Here is a 20,053-nt window from a genome sequence, read left to right on the forward strand (position 1 = left end):
TATCACATTATAATTCCACTAATCCAACTAACTGATGCAATGGAGGGTTTCTTGGTAAGTGGAGACTGTGGGAGTTTGAATGGGGAAAAATAGGCTTTTACTCAACCCTAGCACAACTACATGGCTCTGGTTCTTGGTACTTTCTATCATTTAATCCAGATTGGGCTAAATTAATTCAAGCAGAACCAATGCACAAATTGAAGGCCCCCTTTTCAAGAACGGGTGATACCTGTCGACAGCTTTTTTGCACAACTTCATATTATATGCCAATTGTATCTATTCCTAGTCAAGGACTCTGCACACAATCATGCCTTAGTCAACTCTCAAGTGGATTACTGCAATGTGTGTTTACATTCCGTTGCTCCCGAAGAGCCTCTGGGAATTCTAGCTGGTTCAAAAATGTGGTGCTGTGATAAGTTATAAGCACTCTTCAGGGTAACACCTCTCTTATGGGAGCAGAATTGACTACTGGTATGTTTCTGGGTTCAACTCAAGATGCTGGTGGTCAGCAGAAAGCCCTTCACAGCATTAAGTTGGGTTATTTGCTTGTTCCCAAACACTTCTACCTTTCCCATTAGATTTGGCAGGAGAGGCATACTACTGGTCCTGTTGGTTAAGAAATTTCTTTCTGTGAAAACTCAGGAAAATAGTCTTTTCTTAGTGGTGCTTACACCCTAGATTATATGAGTCTTGATCAGGCAAGACAATGGCAAAGCTATGAAGATATAGTTGCGTGTCTAAGTGTAGGAGTTGGATTGTTAGAACCTGTGAGATTGTTATGTTAATTGTTGATTGACAACAATTGGCTGCTAGCTATGTGTTTTGCTATGTGTTTAGTTCTTAATAGCCACTCGACTTTATATTAAATTTAAAAATTCACTTGAATACAAGGTTATCCTTAGCCATTTTTCTAAAGTATAACAAAAATGGTAAAAATAGACATGGATGCCATTTTCTAGATTCTAGTTTTTTGTATTTTTTAATTAATAGGTTTTGTGGCTTAATTTTTTTTGAAAATCCTTGATGTAGTCCATTTGTTGCAAATTAAAAAATATGCAACACAAAACACACCAGATTTATTAATATGTAGATTTGAAATAGTTCAATTTGGCCATTTTCTTCCATGTAGAAACAATCCTAAACTACCTTTCTGAATTACACATATAAAGTAGATAAAGTTTCATTGTAATAATATTTAATTAAATATATTTCACAGAAGTGTCAAAGTTGTTTTTAGTTTGAAAATATTATTTAGTCAATTTGGAAAAGAACAAATAAAGTTAAACATCAAACAATTTAGTATTTCAATTTTTAATATAGTAATTATGATATATACTGTGGAATATGTTCCTTTGAACAAATTAGCTAGGTTCTTTAAACACAACCATTGTAGATTAGTACTACAAGTGCATATACTAAGGCTTTAAACAGATAAACCATTTTACCATTTCAAAATATTTTTATTTATAGAAATCTACCCTTAATTTGCTTTCCTCATTTAACAACTGGAGCTAGTTCAGTAGTCATGCTTAACTTGGCAAATACATACCTTCACAACAGTTACCAACCCGTCATTGCTATTTGGATCAGTAAGAATGGTAAACCGGCCTGAAGGATCGCCACTTGTCATTCTGTATACTGCATTCCAAGCAGGCGTGTGTGGTTGATCTTTATCTGTCACAGTTAAATTAGCTACTATAACATCCACTCTGTTTTCAGGAACTTCACCATAGAACTAAAAATATAAAGCACACATACTTATGTACAAGATGTCAGCTTGGTATCCCTGAAATATTATCACACTGTTTCTCTGTTGAAGCATTGAAGACCTTTCATGTTCCTAAATTATTACCTTCATTGAGAAAACTGTGCTTGGGAACATTAGTTAATATTTTAAAAGAAGGAATGTCTGTCTGACTCTAATGAGCTAGATCAGCCTTCCTGAGCTTGGCCAGATAAGGAAGATTGCAATTCTAGAATTCCTAGGTATCATGGATTGTAACTCAAGACAGAGAACTAAAATAAATAAACAAACATCTGCTTCTGTTCATCAGGCAAACACTATAATTGAGCTGTCATTTCCTTATTTGGTGCTCTAGATGGCAAGTGATCCTGATTTTTCAGACTGAAAGTCACATTTGATCACAAAAAGTTGGTAGAGCCAAGAGAAAACAAAAAATCATTTAATATACAATGAATTATTTCAGTAAACAATATATAAATTTAATTCAGTAACTCTTTCTGTATGTAATGCTGCTTCTGACACACACACACACACTCTATATCTATATATTCATTCAAAATTATAGTGTGATAATGGTGAATACTATCTTATTAAAGTCAGAGAATTGCACTGAAATAAGGCTTGGCTCCATTGATGTAGAGAAGATGGAGTTGAAGTTCTCATAAGTTAGAAACATACTCAATGCATTTAGTTTGCTAAGCAAGCAAGTAAGAACTATTCCCATTCTACATCTCTTTTCTTTACTGCATACTTACAATCATGGCAGTGAACTCTGGCGGATTGTCATTGATATCTGTCACTGTGATGATAGCAGTTGCCGTATTTGAAAGACCGTATGATGGATTTCCTTCCATATCTGTAGCTTGAATTATTAATGTATACTGTTGTACTTTCTAAAAAAAAAAAGCATCATCACAAGATGACATCAAGAGCAGTTACAGATAAAGCCAGCATTCCAAGGGAATAGCAAATATTCAATAAAGTATTTTTTTGTGATGCAGTGAATTTATCACATTGTTCCTTCTTATTAATGTCACTTAAACTGAGATTGGACTTGCACTAATCAAGAAGAATGAGCAACACTACATTTCAAAAGCACGGCTTTCTTGCTGTATTTGGTAGTTTTCAAGTGGGGAGAACTATATCTAAGAGTAGATTTTTTTGATAGCAGGCAATAATCAATTGAAGAGCCCTTTTTGAAAATATATTTTTCATTTTTAAAAACGCAAATGCTGTGCAACAGTCAAAACTAAAGTAGACTGGGTTTTATTATCTTTTTTTTTTTAAAGGCTCATAAGAACTAAGCATGAGAGGGCACATTCTTGGCAAATGATTCAAAATGCCAAGGCTTTGTGGTGAGGGGAAACTGGAAGGTAACGGTGGCAACAACTTCTCCACATCACTATGGAAACCAGTGGAGGCAAGGATAACAGAAACTAGTCCCTAAAAGAGAAGCCCAAACTAAATTATTTCATTAATGTTAAACATTAGGAACCAGATAGCTCTTCTTTGTCAATAGCACAGCTAGCTTTTTTTTTGCTTTGTCAAAAAAGAGCCTTCGGTGGTGAGAAAAGTCTTAAAGCCGGGTTGGAATGAAGCCAAAGGCAGAGGAATGCATTCTTCCCTAAGAAGAGGATTTCTCTTGCTTTAGGAATTGAATTGTTTGAAAATAATTCATACATTTTATTCATTATTTCAAATTGATTAATAATTAATGTTACGATATAGATACCTGTGACTTCTTGGTAATGTATCTGATATGAGACATCATTGGTTATAAAAGAAACATTCTTTTCCCCAAAATTTTAAAATAGGATTAGGCATTTTAGTACTTTTTGGGCTGATACAGATATATTAATACATAAAGTTCACCATCTTCCAAGAAGAAAAGTAATAAAGATAGGGCTTTTCGATGTTGCCTTACAATGTTATGGTCACAAGTAGTTTATTGATGTAGCTAAAAATGTTATATATTTATAAGAAAAATACCATTCCTGGAGAATCAACTTTTTATAATGATGTTTTCACATATTTCATTTCTTGAAGTAACATTAAAAAATGTTACTTTTTTTTTAAACAAAGTTTTATTGGTTTTTTTAAAATTTGCAAGGGAAAAGGTAGTGGGAAAGTATACAAATTTTGGCAGTTGCAAAGTGTGGTAGGCGCCCCCTCCCTCCAAACTCATAGTATACATCTGGGTAAAAATCATTAATACATAGTCATATATAGTCAGCATATTAATTCCATTGGTACTTTCAATCAATTTGATACATAGTAGTATATAGTCCATATGTTAATTCCATTAATACTTTCGGTCAGTTTATGTCAAAGAGATTTTCTTATTCATTTTTGTGATCTGAGCTTTCTTGGTATTGCCCCATCTCCCCCCGCTGGCAGAGCTCCGGCCCCTCCCGTGTCCTGCATATCCGTTGTATGATCTTCTGTTTTTTCTAGGTGTATTTTGTTTTTTTCCATAAAGGCCTGTCCCTCTATGGGTGTATTAATTCTAATTCTTGTCTCCTCCCAGAATATTAACATACCTTCAGGCATCAACCATCTAAACCACACCCCCTTCTGGTATAACTTATTCGCTAATTGCGAATAATTTTTCCTTTTTTCCCTAACTTTCTTGGGGATCTGCTTCAAGATAGTTATTTCCCTATCATGGTATGTCAGGGCTTGCCCCCTTTGTACACCCAGAATTTCGTCTCTTGTGCTTTTTCTAAGAAATTTAATATGTACCTCCCTGGGTACATTGTGTGTTCTGGCATAAGCTGAATTCACTCTATAAACCAGATCTATCTCCCATTCCATCTGTTGTTTTTCTTTGTGGGTATATTCAGCCAAAATGTTTATCATGATGTCCCTTATGTTTTCATCATCTGCTTCCATCACATTTTGAAATCTAAGATAAAAGGACATTCTCTCAAATTCTGTTTTCATTTGTTGGGTATCAAGTTCTTTGTTTCCCTTCTGCACCGCCTCCACCCCCCCCTCATCTCCGCCACCCCACCCTCCACAAGGTCCAGTCTCTGTAAAAAAAAAATGTTACTTTTTTTATACAGAGAAAGTTTTTCAAAATGTTCCACTGAGCACCTATATTTAAGGGAAACCAGGTTATTTAAATAACTCTTTTAAATTTAAACATTTAAATTGATTATTCTATCACAGGCCTGTCAAAATTGTGGCCCACCGGTTGGATGTATCATGCACAGGCCACATCCACCCCAGCTCCACAAAAGCAAAAAAGTCGCAATATGTCACGTGACATGATCAAGTTTGAGACCCGTGTTCTATTATCTTCATGGGTTATACTGGTTGACAGAATTGGGTGCAATTCAAGATGCTTGTCACTTTTAAAGCCCTTCATGACTTGGGACTTAGTTAATTGAGGGTCCCTGCTCCTCTACTTGCTTCCACCTGTCCAATCCATGGGCATAATCCAGGCCCCATCAGCCAAGAATGTCAACTGGCAAGGATTGGGAGACATGCCTTTTCTATCATAATCTCTGCACCTGGAACAACCTCCTCTCTGAATTAGGATGGTCCTGAACCTGTTGGCTACATGCCTGGGCATAGGTTCCCAAATTGTGTAAGGGGCTCTATTTCCTAGTTATGTTTACACCAAGAAGTTATAATATCTCTTGCTATTTGCATTATTTTTTGTATTGTGTTTTAACTACTTCAATTGCTTTTATGATTATTTATTGCCCGGTGTGATTGGTTTCAGATATACAAAATGATTGATGAATGAGCAGTGAGTTACAATTTTTTGTCTTCTGAAGATTATTTTTTATTTCTGTGGGAGAAGAGAGATGAATGGTAATATGATCTCAGTTATGGAGGTTGGGGGAGATAGTCCTGCTTGTTATGGGGATATGGGTACTTTTTTCTCATTTAGCTATACAATGGTGGTTTCTTTAATAAAAACACATAAAAGTTATTGTACATGATTTCTTTAGTTTTCCATACATGCACACAAAAGGATGGTGGGAGTGATGTACTGTATCTTGGGCAATTTGTTACACAAAATCAGTGCATGATTCTGAGTGATTCCAGAGAATCACAGGTTCAAAAAAGTAGTCAAGCTCATCATATGAATTGTTTTTCCTAAGATGAAAACAGAAGCCAGAAAGAAGCTAAAATTAAAATATCTATATTTATATTGAGAGGGAGGAGAAGGAAATGAAATTGCAATTATTTTTTCAACCTTCATAATCAGTTACTCATCTAAGACAAACAAATTTAAAATGTGTGATGCCAGTCTTTCTCACCTCTCTGTCAAGTCCAGCTGCAACTGTGATAATGTCACCTGTTTCATTGTTGATTGTAAACATATTTGGAGAAGGGGTGCTTGGGGCTTGTGACAAGATTCTGTATCTCAGCATTCCATTCAAAGCGTTGGGATCATCAGCATCAATAGCAGTGACAGTCATCACATAGGTGCCTAATGAAAGATCCAATAATCCTCTGAGTTAAACAAACACTTTACTTGGATCTTACTAAGGCACTTTGAAGCATCAACCTTAGTTTAAATGTTTACTTCCTCTGACAAAGCACATCATATTCCTTCAACTCAAGCATTTTTCCTGAGACACGTAATTAATAAGGAATTGTTAAGAAATTCCTTATTAATAAATAATAAATGAGTTTCTAAAATTCACCTACTGCAAAAGCAAAAGTAAAGTATTATGTTTAAATTGTTTCTTCTTTGACCTAGTTTATAGAAAATGAATCCCAGTAATATAGTAAGACAATGCCTGTTAAGTCAACCTACAGGGTCATAGAAATGACCATTTAAAGGGCAGATTTTTGAAGCAATAAGAGGTGTTGGCATGTGATGAAATATAATCTGTTGTTTAAAAAAACCCATGAAAGAATATACTACTGGTAATTAAAAGAGGATGTAACCTCGAGTGTACACAGGACAAATTTGACCATGATCCAGGACTGAGAAATAAAGGATAGGAGAGCAAACATTTATTCAGCATAAAATTTCAAATGAAGCCTGACATACTGAAGGAGAAAACCCCCCATCAAACTCTATTAAAATCCACATTAAATCACTGGAATATCTACCATCACATTTGAAAAAAATGAACAATCCCTTTTTTGCTTAATATCCATCAGAATATACTGTGTACATAAACCATAAATTATTCCTCCAAGTTGTTGATAAAAAATTATCTTATATAAGTCAGAAACAGACTTGTGTAATTGTACAGATTCTGTTTGTATCTACTTGCTTACTATAAATCATGCTTTTAAATTTCCCTGCTAATATAATTTTACCATCCACTCAGACATACAATTTGTCTATTGAAGTTTAAAGAAACATTCTGTTTGTACTGTAGTATGAAGCATATATATGTCTTAGTTTTCTTTAATTCAATTTTTCCTTAGGATCCAAACCCCAAATTTAAGTACTCAAACAGTGATTTTGAGTTTTTTAAATGTTGAAGTTGCTAATATGTTTTCTGGACAATATAGCATCCCAGAAAATTACAAGAAATTAAGTTTAAATACCATATTTTTTGGAGTATAAGATGCACCAAGATTTTGAAGAGGCAAATTACAAAAAAAGTTTTTGCACTCTGCAGACCTCTCAAATCGTCTGCACACTTCATTTTTTGTAAAAAATGAGACATGAAGAGAGTTTGAGAAGCCTGCAAAGTGCTCCTAGGGGCTGCCCCCCCAATGAGCAAAAAATGGTAAACCCGGCATTCATAGGCTTTGGGAGGCTTGTAGTGTGCTCCTGGGGGTGGTCCCCCCAGATGAGCAAAAATAGCATTTAGGAGGCTTATAGAGTGTTTCTGGGAGCTGGAGAGGGACAAAATTGAGCAAAAAATGGCATGTTTTTCGGTCATTTCTGGGCTCCCCAGCCCTCAGGAACACTCTGCAAGGCTCCTAAAGGCTATGCACGGCCATTTTGATGAAGGGGATGGGGTGTTGGGAGGCAAAAAATGCTGTATTCAGTGTATAATATGCACCCAAATTTTCAGCGTCTTTTTTGAGGGGAAAAAGGTGCATCTTATACTCCGAAAAATACGGTAAATGTCCAGATCTACATGTATATTCTACATCTCTATGCTAAATACATATTCTACATACATATGCTAAAGCAATGTACTGGTTTGTTAGATTTCTATCCAAATGTTATTCTAAAAGCTGAAGACATAAATATAATTCACTCTTTCCGTTTTTTACTCACAACTGTAAGATTGATTGATTCAAGACAAAATAATTGACCCAAAGCCTCCTTGGGTATTTCCATGGCGGAATATGGTTTCCCTAGTCCCAATCTAACTTAATCTTACTGTCTATTGCCATGACTGACTATACATTTTCAAATTTAACGTAGGAGTGAATGTGCATGCATTTAAAAAGGAGAAAACATAATGGAAAGAGGAAAGGAAAAATGTTATTAGACTTTCAAGAGTCTGAAACAATAGCCTGTATCAATAAAGCATAGTTCCAATCAAGTTGCCTAATTTTATCCTTCTCAATGGGCTGATAAAACTGCATAAAACAGCAAGACAGTTCTCACATCTATACTTTCTTTTTGCATCTCCTTCAATTCCCGAAGATCTTGTATCATTGATTCAGTTGATTCGTTAGTCAGGCTATTGCAAAAAGATAGAAAATCTGTTCCACTAATGGGTAGTTTTATTTGCTAATACACTGGACACAGTTAAAGAATTGCTTGATAGTTAAGACGAAGAAATACAATTAAGAAATTCTTTGTTCTCACTATCTCACTAAATGATTTTAGGCCAACTGTTCTACCCTCGCTGGCTAACCATCATCATATTTTTAGCATGATGGTAATAATAGTATATTAAGAGTCCTTTTTAACCTTACAATAAGATAATAAAGCCTTAAATATACCAATGTTATGACTGTGTTATTAAAGTTTTTTTTCACATTACATGCCTTCCATTTCTAAATCTGCTTCTTTGTACTGTGTAATTCACTACTATACTACAATGATGGTGTTACCACACGCTTTGAAGTCAAATGTCAATTTTTTAATAATAGTAATAAACAAAAATAAAAAGCAACACCATCGAACATCATCTACAAGATCTTTGGAAAGTACTCAATATGTGGTAAAAATGCCAAATCTGGTTGACTGTGTGACCAACCATAACAACAAAAGGTCTGGAAAGTATTTGGACACAACAGAAATGGATAACACATCATTGCAAAATGTTGTATTAAGTTGAACAGTGAATATATTACAATTATATATTTAGTCATTCTAAATCCTTGGGAAGGACCGGACAGTCCAACGTATCGAATCAAGCTAGAACAATTTGGTAGACTGTGTCTAAATATAACATAATACTACCATGACTATCACTATCATCATCTTTACAACTTAGCATGGAACAGAAACAAAGATCAATTAAATAAAATTTGCAAAATTATAAAACTATATGGACCTTACTTCATGCTTAAGTGGTCAGCAGAGGGTGTGTGCATAAGTGCACTAATGTGCCTATTGTCCCTGTCATTGTACTTTTATTCTCTTGTTCTTGTTCTCATTTTTGTTTGACAAATTCAAATTCAAATAAATAAATAAATAAATAAAACCCCAAACCTAGGCAATTGCAATTCTATTGGATAATGGCATACCAAACAGATATTTATGATAGAAAGAATACATAAAGTAGATCATTTGATTTATGTCAAATTTGTGATAAAGTAGTAATTATCTCAGAAATAACTATGTTTATTTGTTATTGTCAATTTCAGGAAACATGGAATTTCAGATCTCTGAAAAGATTCAGACCTGGTTTGTCCTGTGGACAAATTTGTCGTGTGTCAAATCAAGTGAATTGAATTAAGCTATTTTGAGTCAATGAAAATGGATATTAAGAAGCAGCTTTTGCAAGCTCTATCTCTTCCCAATACAGATGCGATCGATCAACTAAAACTCGTGGCCAATTCTCTTTATTGAGACAAATACAATTTAACTGTTATATACTTCCTTCGATTGTGTAATTTAAGTTAAATGTTTAAAAAGTTCTACAATATTAAAATATGTATCTTAATATTTAGTATAACGTAAATGACTAATTAAGTTTCTAATATTTTACCTGGTTTTGATCCTTCTGGGACTGTCCCATTCCAAACCTGATGTAGGAATTCAGGTCTATTATCATTCATATCAATGACATTAATAACAATATCAATGGGATTTTCCACCTGATTTCCGTTTACATCTACAGCATGTGCCCTTAGCTGCAAAAGATATTTTTTTTAAAAATCAGAAAAACCCAAAACAGGTATCAACAGACAAGGTAATTGTTGTTGCTGGCAGGACATTTTAAACAGAATCAACCAACACAATTTATTTGTCTTCTTTTGTTATCCTCTTTTGGTTGCTTCAAACACTTGAAAACAGATTTTAAAAGGTAATATCCTGAATTACAAAAACCTCATAATGCATAAAATTAGCAAAACAAGACAAGATATTTCTGAGCAAAAAAAAAAAGTCATACTGGGAAGGAGAAAGCGTGGAAAAAAGGAAGGAAAAGAAGGAGGAATTAGTTAAAGGTAGGAAAAAATATTCTTATCATAATACTAGAATGAAAATAATTAAATGAGACTAATTTATAAGATAGCCCAAGAAAATACTTTGTCACCCAAAGCAAAATTTATCAGTGGAGTCTGCTGCCAGAAACTATAACAATTAGACAGCATGTTGGGCTGCTTTAGATGTCCTTCTCGTTCACTTTTCACAGTTTTTAATATTTATGAAACATGAAATGTTTTTCTAGTAATCCATTTATCCATGCACCCTGCAATTAATTTAATCTCCCAAGCTGTTTATATTTAAATGTACTACACAATTAAAGAAATATTTCATGGTAATGTATTTATTTATTTCTGAAATAACTGTCCCCATTTAATACTCATATAAAGCTTTCACAATTAAAAACATTTCTTCTAAATTATGTGATTGAATTTGTAACTGGAAATTGAAAGAAAATATAATAGAGTTTCTCATGTTGCTTCTTTTATCTAATTCATTAAATCAAATCTGAATTGTTAAACTAGCAAGTAATTCCACTTACATAATTTAAAATCTAAAACTGATATAATAATTCTAGATAAGAACTTTGATTTTAAACTTTGTTCTTTTGTTAAAAACTTACATGAAAAGAAGCTATTTCCTCCCGATCTAATGGTTTTGTCACTGATAGTTGACCTGAAATGGGATTGATGATAAAGATGCCAGTTGGAGGCTGATCAGCACCTGGACCAGTAACGCTGTATCGCAGGGAAAGGCTTTTATCACGATCAGATCTGATCTATATACCAAGAAGATGGTGAGATTGTTAAATATAAAAGTATTCAGAAGTACCAGATGCTTAAAATACATCTATCAATATGCACATGCATACATAGCCCTTGGAAACAGCCATAGAAATCATTTACATTTTCTTATCTAGCTTATTGTTTTAACTTGCAAAAATCAGCAAGCTAACTTTTTAAAAAAGTGGACTGCACTGGACTTCTTACTAATACAAAAGGTAGTGCTGGCACCTGCAATCTACATAATGCCCTGTATATATTTATCAAGTATTATTATCAAAGGAAATTCACCCATGGTAACAAACTAAACTGCCTGTTCTGCTACAAAGCATGAGAGAACAGGAAATTGTTGCTCCTACCAAGGAAACTCCATTGTAATAGTTGGGTGTATGTTCAGACAGTGCTGAGCAAAGATTCTACTCCAGATGGTGTTTTCCTATACATCATCAGCCCATATAAAGAGTACTAAAGTAGGATAGCCTAGAAGATGTTTTTGATGTTTGATAGCCATGTCCTGACTTGATCAGTATTGTCGAAAAAGGAATCAATGCAATAACAAACAGTAGTGGTGATAGAAAATCTTCTTGAGGTTAACCTCTCCCAGTCTGTCTCCATTATGTTATTATGTCTCCCATTCTGCCATTGATCTATTATCCTAATTTTGCTTATGCCTCAACAGAACCAGTGGCACATCAACTGGCCATTTTGTACTACTTCTTCGGGACATAAGGATTCTGTGGGCGACCACAGCTTGTGTAGGGTTCTCCTAGGCTAATCCTTTCTGATCTTCTATTTTTTAAATATAAAAACAATATTTATTTAATTGATATGCCTCCCATCTTACTATCCAAAGCGACTCATGCCAAAAACCATTCAATAGAAAATATGGAAATATAAAATAAATGTGTATATCCTTATTTTAAAACCCATTTGAGGGGAGACCCACACAAATCTGAATGTCTATAATATGATATCATATTACAAATGCCATAAATTTATGGAGATAATATAAGCTTACAAAAATGATATCATTTTTCAAATGACATTAAAACAAAATGAACAACAAAATTTCTCATATTTGGTTTATTTTTTTCTTTACCTGTTAATAACCTGATTTCATGTTTGGTAAGAATACATGGAATATGTTTTCATCTCAGCTCTTTGATAAAGAAAATCATTATTAAACTCCTTCAACAACACTCTTCTGTTCTGTTCTCTGTCTTACCCTAACTAATTCCTGAGGAAATGGTCCTCTGGAGTTTTCTGGCAAATTGATTGGAGGGATAACCCAATCTCTCTTCTGCCTTTGCAGATGGCCGCTGTGTTTATTTTGCTGTCTAGGAAATACAATGTCTTCCATTTTCTTTTGTTCCTTGCAATTATAGATAATGAAAATTAGTACAGATTAGATGCTTAAGGTTTTTCAAATAGAAAGCAGCATACAAATATTTAAATACATTTACATAATGAACAAAGATTTCCCAAGACAATGTATAACCCCCAAACTCACAAAATGACATGATGTAGAATAAGAAAAAACCCCTATATAATACCTACCTTGTTTTCTACTAGTAGAAAGTAAGTACGAGTTTTAAGCAATTTATTAGATCTTAGTTCTATATCTTTTACTTTTTATGTTCCAACTGCAGCCTAGTTAATACCATTCCAAATTTAACAGTATGCCTTTAGATATTTCTCATTAGTTGGAGCTACACTTCAGGTAATGTGCTACTGTACATTAAATTTAGACTTGGGTGTGCTAAAATATAATTTGAGTTTCTAAGGAAGTTTAATACATAGTAGTAAGGACTGTCTCAAATATTTATGACCCTATTAAATCCCATAGAATTAATGTTGTAATTATTTTAAACCTATGTCAGCCATGATGGATGCTGTAGATGGCCCACTTTACACAGTAGGTATTAATCTCTGCAGGGTGTCAACAATTCTTCTCTGCATCTGTAAGCATTCTGGCTTTTGCTTCTTGATGCTGGCAGATTGCTAGCTTGCTTATGCATATGGTAAAAACAAAGAAAGACATATTTCTTCAATCCTTTAAAACAATATTCGGTCTTTTCAGTTAAATGTGGAATAGAAAAAAATAATGGTTTCTTTTTACATTATGGAAGCCAGATGTTTTCAGCAACTATAAATAAGTAATCTTAACTACCTTACATAAGATAATCTAATAGAGAAATATTTTGGAGACCTGCAGCACTAAGATAATTTATCAATAAATAAATAGAAATGACTTTTGTTTGTTTGAAATATCGATATGTTGACCTTTAAACAAAGCTTTAGTGAATGTGCTCAGGACCAGGTTGTGAATTAAGAGTCCTAGAAACAATACCCAGCATTTATATACATATGCAAGTCTAGCTATATAGCTGGTGATACTTCTAATGAGCTAGAAATGCAGAGTAACGAATTAACTTTATGCTGTCCCACCAACCAAATGCATTCAATCAAGCTTGCTTGGCCTGCCAAGAATTTTAAAGTATCTCTCCTTCAATTTATACAGTCCTCAAAAAGATGAAATTTCAGGCAATTTATTAAGTCATACTAAATATACACAAATAGGTATATTTGAGACTTTGTTTAAAAGACTGGGCTTGCTTATGTACTGGTCAGGCAGTTAAAACATGCTGAAAACCTAGCTGAACAGCAAGCTCGGTGACTGCATAAATATGATTACAGGTTTGGAGAGTCACACTCCAGTAAACACCAATGCAAATTCCAACTCTCTGGAAAAAGCAAGATTACCAGCATGAAAGTTTTCATTACTATAAGCCTTTGTCCATGTTCAGGAGCTATCTCGATTATTTAAATGTAAATTCATTCTTTATTCCATGTTGGGATATTAATATAAATCAATTTCATGAATGAACCAAATCCATGTTTTTTCCAATATTTGTAATCTTATGCCTATAACTGTTAATTTTATTGTGTACATATGTACTGACACAAATTATCCAGTATACTTTTTAGAAGAACAAGTAGCAGAATACCAAACAATGTGCATATTCAATGCCTACTGGCAACAAGGCTGTGCAAGATTTCTTTCCAGCTTGGCTGAGATCACTTTATACAAGAGGGAGGCTCCTTTCTCTAAAGTGGCAGTGGAGTCATGAATAATTTACACACATGCACACCCCAACATTTTATTACTGAGGCACAAAGCAAAGCCAATACTTTCTGCCAGAATTGCTTTTCCTGCTACATTTGTAAATCTGAAGTTCCAATGTTATAAACTTGACTGATGGGCCTGAAAAGCAAATGGTTTATTTATTTATTTATTTTTTGCTTAGATTTAACTGCTTGAATAAATATTGAGTGCTTTCCAGGGATTTAAAATTTAAAAGACACATTTCCAATTCATATTTCTTCCTTTTAAAAATATACTCCTGTACTAATGCAAATTTTAAATGTAAACAACTGATATGGGATGATGGGAAAACATATTTTGAAAATTAATAATATTTAGAACATAAAATTAAGTACAAATTCCAAAAGAATTGATAAATTATGAACCCCTTTCTCACATATATTTCTAAAATATATTAAGACATTTTACCTTTATGGTATCCTTTGGATCAAGACCTAGTTTTATGATCACTTGCCACTGTTCCTTGGTTTCTTTGTCACTGGCATACAGGAAAAATTCTGTGGGTTCTGGAGAAAGCTGAAAGCTTCTAGCTGCGTATACCACACCATCTTCACCAATTCTGAAATCTGCTGGTGCGCTGCTTTCAAAATGGACTTTTCTGCTTGCTTCACAGTTTCTAAATCTTACTGCAAATACATAAAACACAACAGCTATAATGAAAAAGGTTTTAAACCCTGATATTATGAATACATTATTGTAGATAAGTCAACTTTATTGTTGGTTAATTTTAAGTATGAAAAATAAAGCACAATTTTTAATTAAGATTCCCTACTGATTTGTTTTATGCAAGCCCTGGTACATTAATGTTAGTTTTAAATAGTATATAATTTTTTATTTGTTTCATAACCAAACAAAGCATTATATAACAATTGTTTTATCATTACTTTCCAATTTTTTCTCCAAATATTTCTGAAACAATTGCCTTCTACCTTTTCTGCTCTAGAACATGAAATCCTGAGGTTTGGTATCCTTTGGACCATTAATTTGCAAATCCCAGATTAGAACAATGCAAAATATAAGAATACTTTAAATGATATATAGTACTTTTTGGGGTATTATTAGTTGTAAATAATATTTCTTATTTGCTTCTCTCAATTTGAAGAATTGTTCTTCCTCAACAAATATTATATCTCAATTTAAAAAATCTTGAAAATTCACCTTAACATTTTTCGATATATTCTGAGAAAAGTAGAACCACATCTATAGTAATTTACATGACTGCTTATGAGCAACTAGCTGTACAACATAGTGGTCAAAGCACCAACTAACAAGAACTACCAAAAGATATAAAAAGCTTTAAGTACAGAACCTATAAATGGCAGGTCTATGGAGATTCTGTCATCCAGGTCATAGCTGATCCAAAGGTGCTTTTTCAAGAGGCAACTGGACTTTCTTTTTATTTCTTTGAAGATGTGTTGCTTCTCATCCAAGAGGCTTCTTCAGCTCTCTGAAGAAACTTCTTGAGTGAGAAGGGAAATGTCTTCAAAGAAAAAACAGAAAGTCCAGTTGCCTCTTGAAAAAGCACCTTTGGGATATAAATTACATGCCACTACATTCGCTAACATACTTTTTCTCCTCCTTTCCTTCCCTTTAAATTATGAAACTAATAGTTTTCTTCTAATAGACCTGAAGGAGTCTCATAGGAATATATGAATATAATTTGGACAATCACTAACTGGATTCCATAATTTATCTGAGAAAGCTTAAGAAATGGATATCACAATGTCTCTAGCTAGTATCTTCCTTATTGATATTCTTTCTTGAGGCAACTAGGTGCTATAAAATTCAAGCATCTTGCTGAAAATGTATAAAACTGACAGTGTCCTGGCAAAATCATTCTCAGCAAGTAGTCATGTTAAAATATTTCTGTCTGTGTATGATTGTGTATGCATAGATGGAGAGATAATGCAACATGTCATTTAGGTAGTTTTTAGGCCACTGCTGAGCAATTGGGTTTGTAAAGAACTTGGATCTGTTAACAAGCTAACATTCTGCTTTTAAGAGAAAAAAAATCTCTTTTAAATTATTATTATTGGTTATATTTTATATTAAAAAATCCCCTTGTAGAAAGTCATTATTAATGGCATTATTTTCCTAAACCGATGAAAGGGATGAAACTTTATTCACGGTATTGTGACATTTGTCTTTAGCTGCCCTTGCAATTTAAATGCATTACTCAGAAAGCAATAAAAAAAAATCACAGTAAAAAATAAAAATGTTTATAAAGAATACCCAAATAAGGTAAATTATAAAATGTAAGCCAATATAATGTAAACTTTTTGTTTGTATTTTTGGTGTGTGCACGTGGAACCAGGTTATCTTTGGGGGGGGGGTCCATCATAATTTCAAATAGTCTGAGTAGACCAACCATTAAAAAAAGACTACTTGAATAGAGACATCATTAAGCAGGTTTTTTTTTTTTTTTTTTGGAAATAGTACTGAAATGTAAAGTCAAGGGATTGAAATAGCATTGTTCCCTACTCCCTTCATTTCCCCCCCATGCCCTTAAAATTTTCTGGCAATTAAATATTTTCCTCACTCATTGTTGGACTTTTATTTAGCTGCTCATTTAAAAGGGAAATGCCCCTTCAGAGATAGAAAGATAAAAATTCTTAGTTTTCTAATTACAGGGAGGGAAGGATCAAGCTACACGAAATATTTTAGGCAAAAGTTCTATGCAGTGAGTTATGTGAACAAGAATTCAATACATACTTGGGATACATATAAACAAATTATCCAATTAGTGAAAAATGATATGTTGAATGATGTTTTGATAGGATATTTATACAAAAGTTTCACCATGGATGTTATGTTAAGTGTAGCTATCAGACCAAAAATTACCTATATAAATATTTCTTGCATTTTAAAAATAGGTAATTGTAAGTAAATCAGGATTACTTATTTTTATCTTGCGAGACCACAATTCTGTGGGTTATTCTGATCCCTTTCCCTTATATGAAAACCATAATGAAAAGTGAACTAATAATGGGGAAAAATATTTATTCAGTTACCCTATATGCCCTAATTTCCTTGGGTTATTATACAAAGTCCTCTATTTTTGTTCATAATTGTGATTGAAATTGTGGTTGCTAAGGAATGTAATCATTAACCTAATCATCTGACCAGATCCGTTTGACCATTTTTTTCCATTAGTGTTAAGCAAATCACTGAATTATGCGGTCATTTCCCCAATTTCTGCTGCTTATTGGAAACTGGCTGAAAAAGTTGCAAATAGTGATCAAGTGCCCCTAGGACAGGGGTCGGCAACCTTAAACACTCAAAGAGCCACAATGGTCCTAACCTGAAGCCCCCTATTCAATTCTGGAGCCAACCGGAAGTCCGGTTTCCCCACCAGAGTCTCTTCCTAGCACAATGTCTTTTCCCTCTACCTGTCCTAACTGAAAACCCTATCAATTGTGGAGCTTATTGGAAAACCTGCTCCTTGCCATAGAGTCTCTTCCTGGCGCACCCTGTTCCCCCCCCCACTAACCGGAAGCTCCTCTCAAAATTGTGGTGCCGACTGGCAACAGGGAGCCGCAGCAGATGGATGAAAGAGCCACATGCGGCTCTAGAGCCGCGGGTTGCTTATCCCTGCCCTAGGATAACGCAATTGGCAGTGAAACGTGGTTTGGTTGCAAAGCGCCTGAACTGCAATCACATGATCATGGGGTGGAAAATGGTCATAACTTTGAGGAGAGATTGTAAATCTCTCTTTCAAAGATTGTCATAACTTTGAATTGTCAATAAATGAGTGGTTGTTAAGTTAAGGACTAACTATATTTTATTAAACCTGATGTGCAACAACAAACCATAAGTACTGAAGAGCAAAGTGTGAAGTACTGTATTTTTCGGAGTATACTTTTTCGGAATATAAGATGCACCAGAGTATAAGACACACCAAGATTTTGAAGAGGTAAATTAAAAAAAAATTTTTTTTGCACTCTGCAGGCCTCCCAAACCCACTGGACATGCAGACAGCTTGAGAGGTCTCTTAGGGGCTTGGGGGGGGGGGGGAGAGAAAATGAACAAAAAAAGGTCAGTTTTTTGCAAAACCCCGGCATGCATAGGCTTTGGGAAGCTTGTAGAGTGCTCCTGGGGGTTGCCACCCCCTCAAAAAAAAAATGACCAAAAACCAGCCCGTCTTTTGTTCACCTTTTTCTCTCCCCAGCCCCCAGGAGCACTTTGCAGGCCTCTCAAAGCCTCTGCATGTCCATTTTTGTGAAGGCACGGGGTTTCGGGAGGCGAAAAATGTTGCATTCAGTGTATAAGACACACCCAGATTTTCACCCTCTTTTTTGGGGGAAAAAGGTGCATCTTATACTCCGAAAAATATGGCATGCAATCTCATTTACAGTAAGTTGAAGAAATAAACTATGTACATATATTTCTAATTATATAAATAATTCATAATAATTATACATTTGTAATCTCGTACATTTCACTAATCTTCAATTAAATAGTTTCATTTATCAGGCAATTACCATTATAACAGTGACACTTAACTGTTTTACCATGTTGTATCCCAACCACAATTCAAATTGTTTGAATTCTAAAGTTCCTTAGCTCTTTAGCTCCCTTCATTTTTTATTACTTTCTCTATTTTGTGATTCCACCAATTCTTGGTCGCAGATCTTCCAATGTCCCATTTGTTAGGATGCTGTTTGTAATCAGCAGACGCGGTGGCTCATTGGCTAAGATGCTGAGCTTGTTGTTCGAAAGGTCGGCAATTTGGCGGTTCAAATCCCTAGTGCTGCGTAACAGAGTGAGCTCCCATAACTTGTCTCATGTTGTATTCACTGCTAGCCAACCTAGCAGTTCGAAAGCACACAAAGAATGCAAGTAGAAAAATAGGGACCACCTTTGTGGGAAGGCAACAGTGTTCTATGAGCCTTCCGTGTTTAGTCATGCTGGCCATATTACCACAGAGACTGCTTCGGACAGAGTTGGCTCTTAGGCTTAGAAACGGAGATGAGCACAGCTCCCTGTTTGTAATCAGACTGCTTGATCTTCTTGCAGTAAGTAACTAGCTGGTCCATTGTTTCTTCAGCTTTTTTGTAGACATTGCTATTTGCTATCTGCTATTGTCTTCTCAAATCTGGCATTATTTTTTTCTATTATATTATTACTATGGCCTCCTTTTATATATTTTGATCAACTCAAAATGAAAGACCTGTAGTGGTGCAGTTGTTAGAATGCATTATCTCAGGTTAACTCACTGCTTACTCCAATAGTTCAATTCTGAGAGGTTCAAGGTTGACTCAGGCTTCCTTTCTTCTGAGGTCAGTAAAATGAGTACCCAGATTGTTGGGGGAAACAGGGTGACTCTGTAAACCACTTAGAAAGGGCTGTAAAGCACTGTGAAGCGGTATATAAGCCTAGGTGCTATTGTTATCCAAATGCTCATACTTTCTATTTTTCTCATAAAAACAACCCTGTGAACTGAGTTGAATTGAAAGAGAATGAGTGGCCCAAGGTCACCAAGCCAGCTTTCATGCTCAAGGCACTCACAAGCTCTTAGTTTCTAGACCAGCATCTCTTACCTAAAAAGAGTGGGAATTACAAAAACAAAAAACTAACAGAAGTGCAACAAAATAAGTATTTAAGAAGAGAAATACTGGTGGCTATTATTAGCAAGCATGGACTATCAGGCTCCCTGTACAAACTTGAATTTGCCTGAAGCTTCACATAAACTTGAAATAACATTAAAGTTGATTCCCAACATGATATCCTCTTGGATTTAACCTGCGGTCCTCTTTCCCCATGTTTAAATAGCAAACTGGTATCAGATTTTCTATATTCAGATCTATGTGGAACTTGCC

At 34.5% G+C, this 20,053-nt stretch overlaps 1 protein-coding gene across 1 annotated transcript in view; it reads right to left on the minus strand.

The window, feature by feature from the left end:
* The window catches only part of CDH2 (cadherin 2), a 155,635-nt gene that overhangs the window by 24,031 nt on the left and 111,551 nt on the right, over positions 1–20,053 (minus strand). Inside the window, exons 3-9 of the mRNA XM_081950992.1 lie at positions 14,643–14,860; positions 12,294–12,440; positions 10,909–11,064; positions 9,847–9,991; positions 6,019–6,191; positions 2,500–2,637; positions 1,550–1,735 (exon numbers count right to left, since the gene is read on the minus strand). Of these exons, the coding sequence (XP_081807118.1) occupies positions 1,550–1,735; positions 2,500–2,637; positions 6,019–6,191; positions 9,847–9,991; positions 10,909–11,064; positions 12,294–12,440; positions 14,643–14,860 (1,163 nt within the window). The remainder of the gene's footprint in view (positions 1–1,549; positions 1,736–2,499; positions 2,638–6,018; positions 6,192–9,846; positions 9,992–10,908; positions 11,065–12,293; positions 12,441–14,642; positions 14,861–20,053) is intronic.

Source organism: Natrix helvetica (genome assembly GCF_964273705.1).
Source record: "Natrix helvetica genome assembly, chromosome: 4".
Classification (NCBI taxonomy): domain Eukaryota; kingdom Metazoa; phylum Chordata; class Lepidosauria; order Squamata; family Natricidae; genus Natrix; species Natrix helvetica.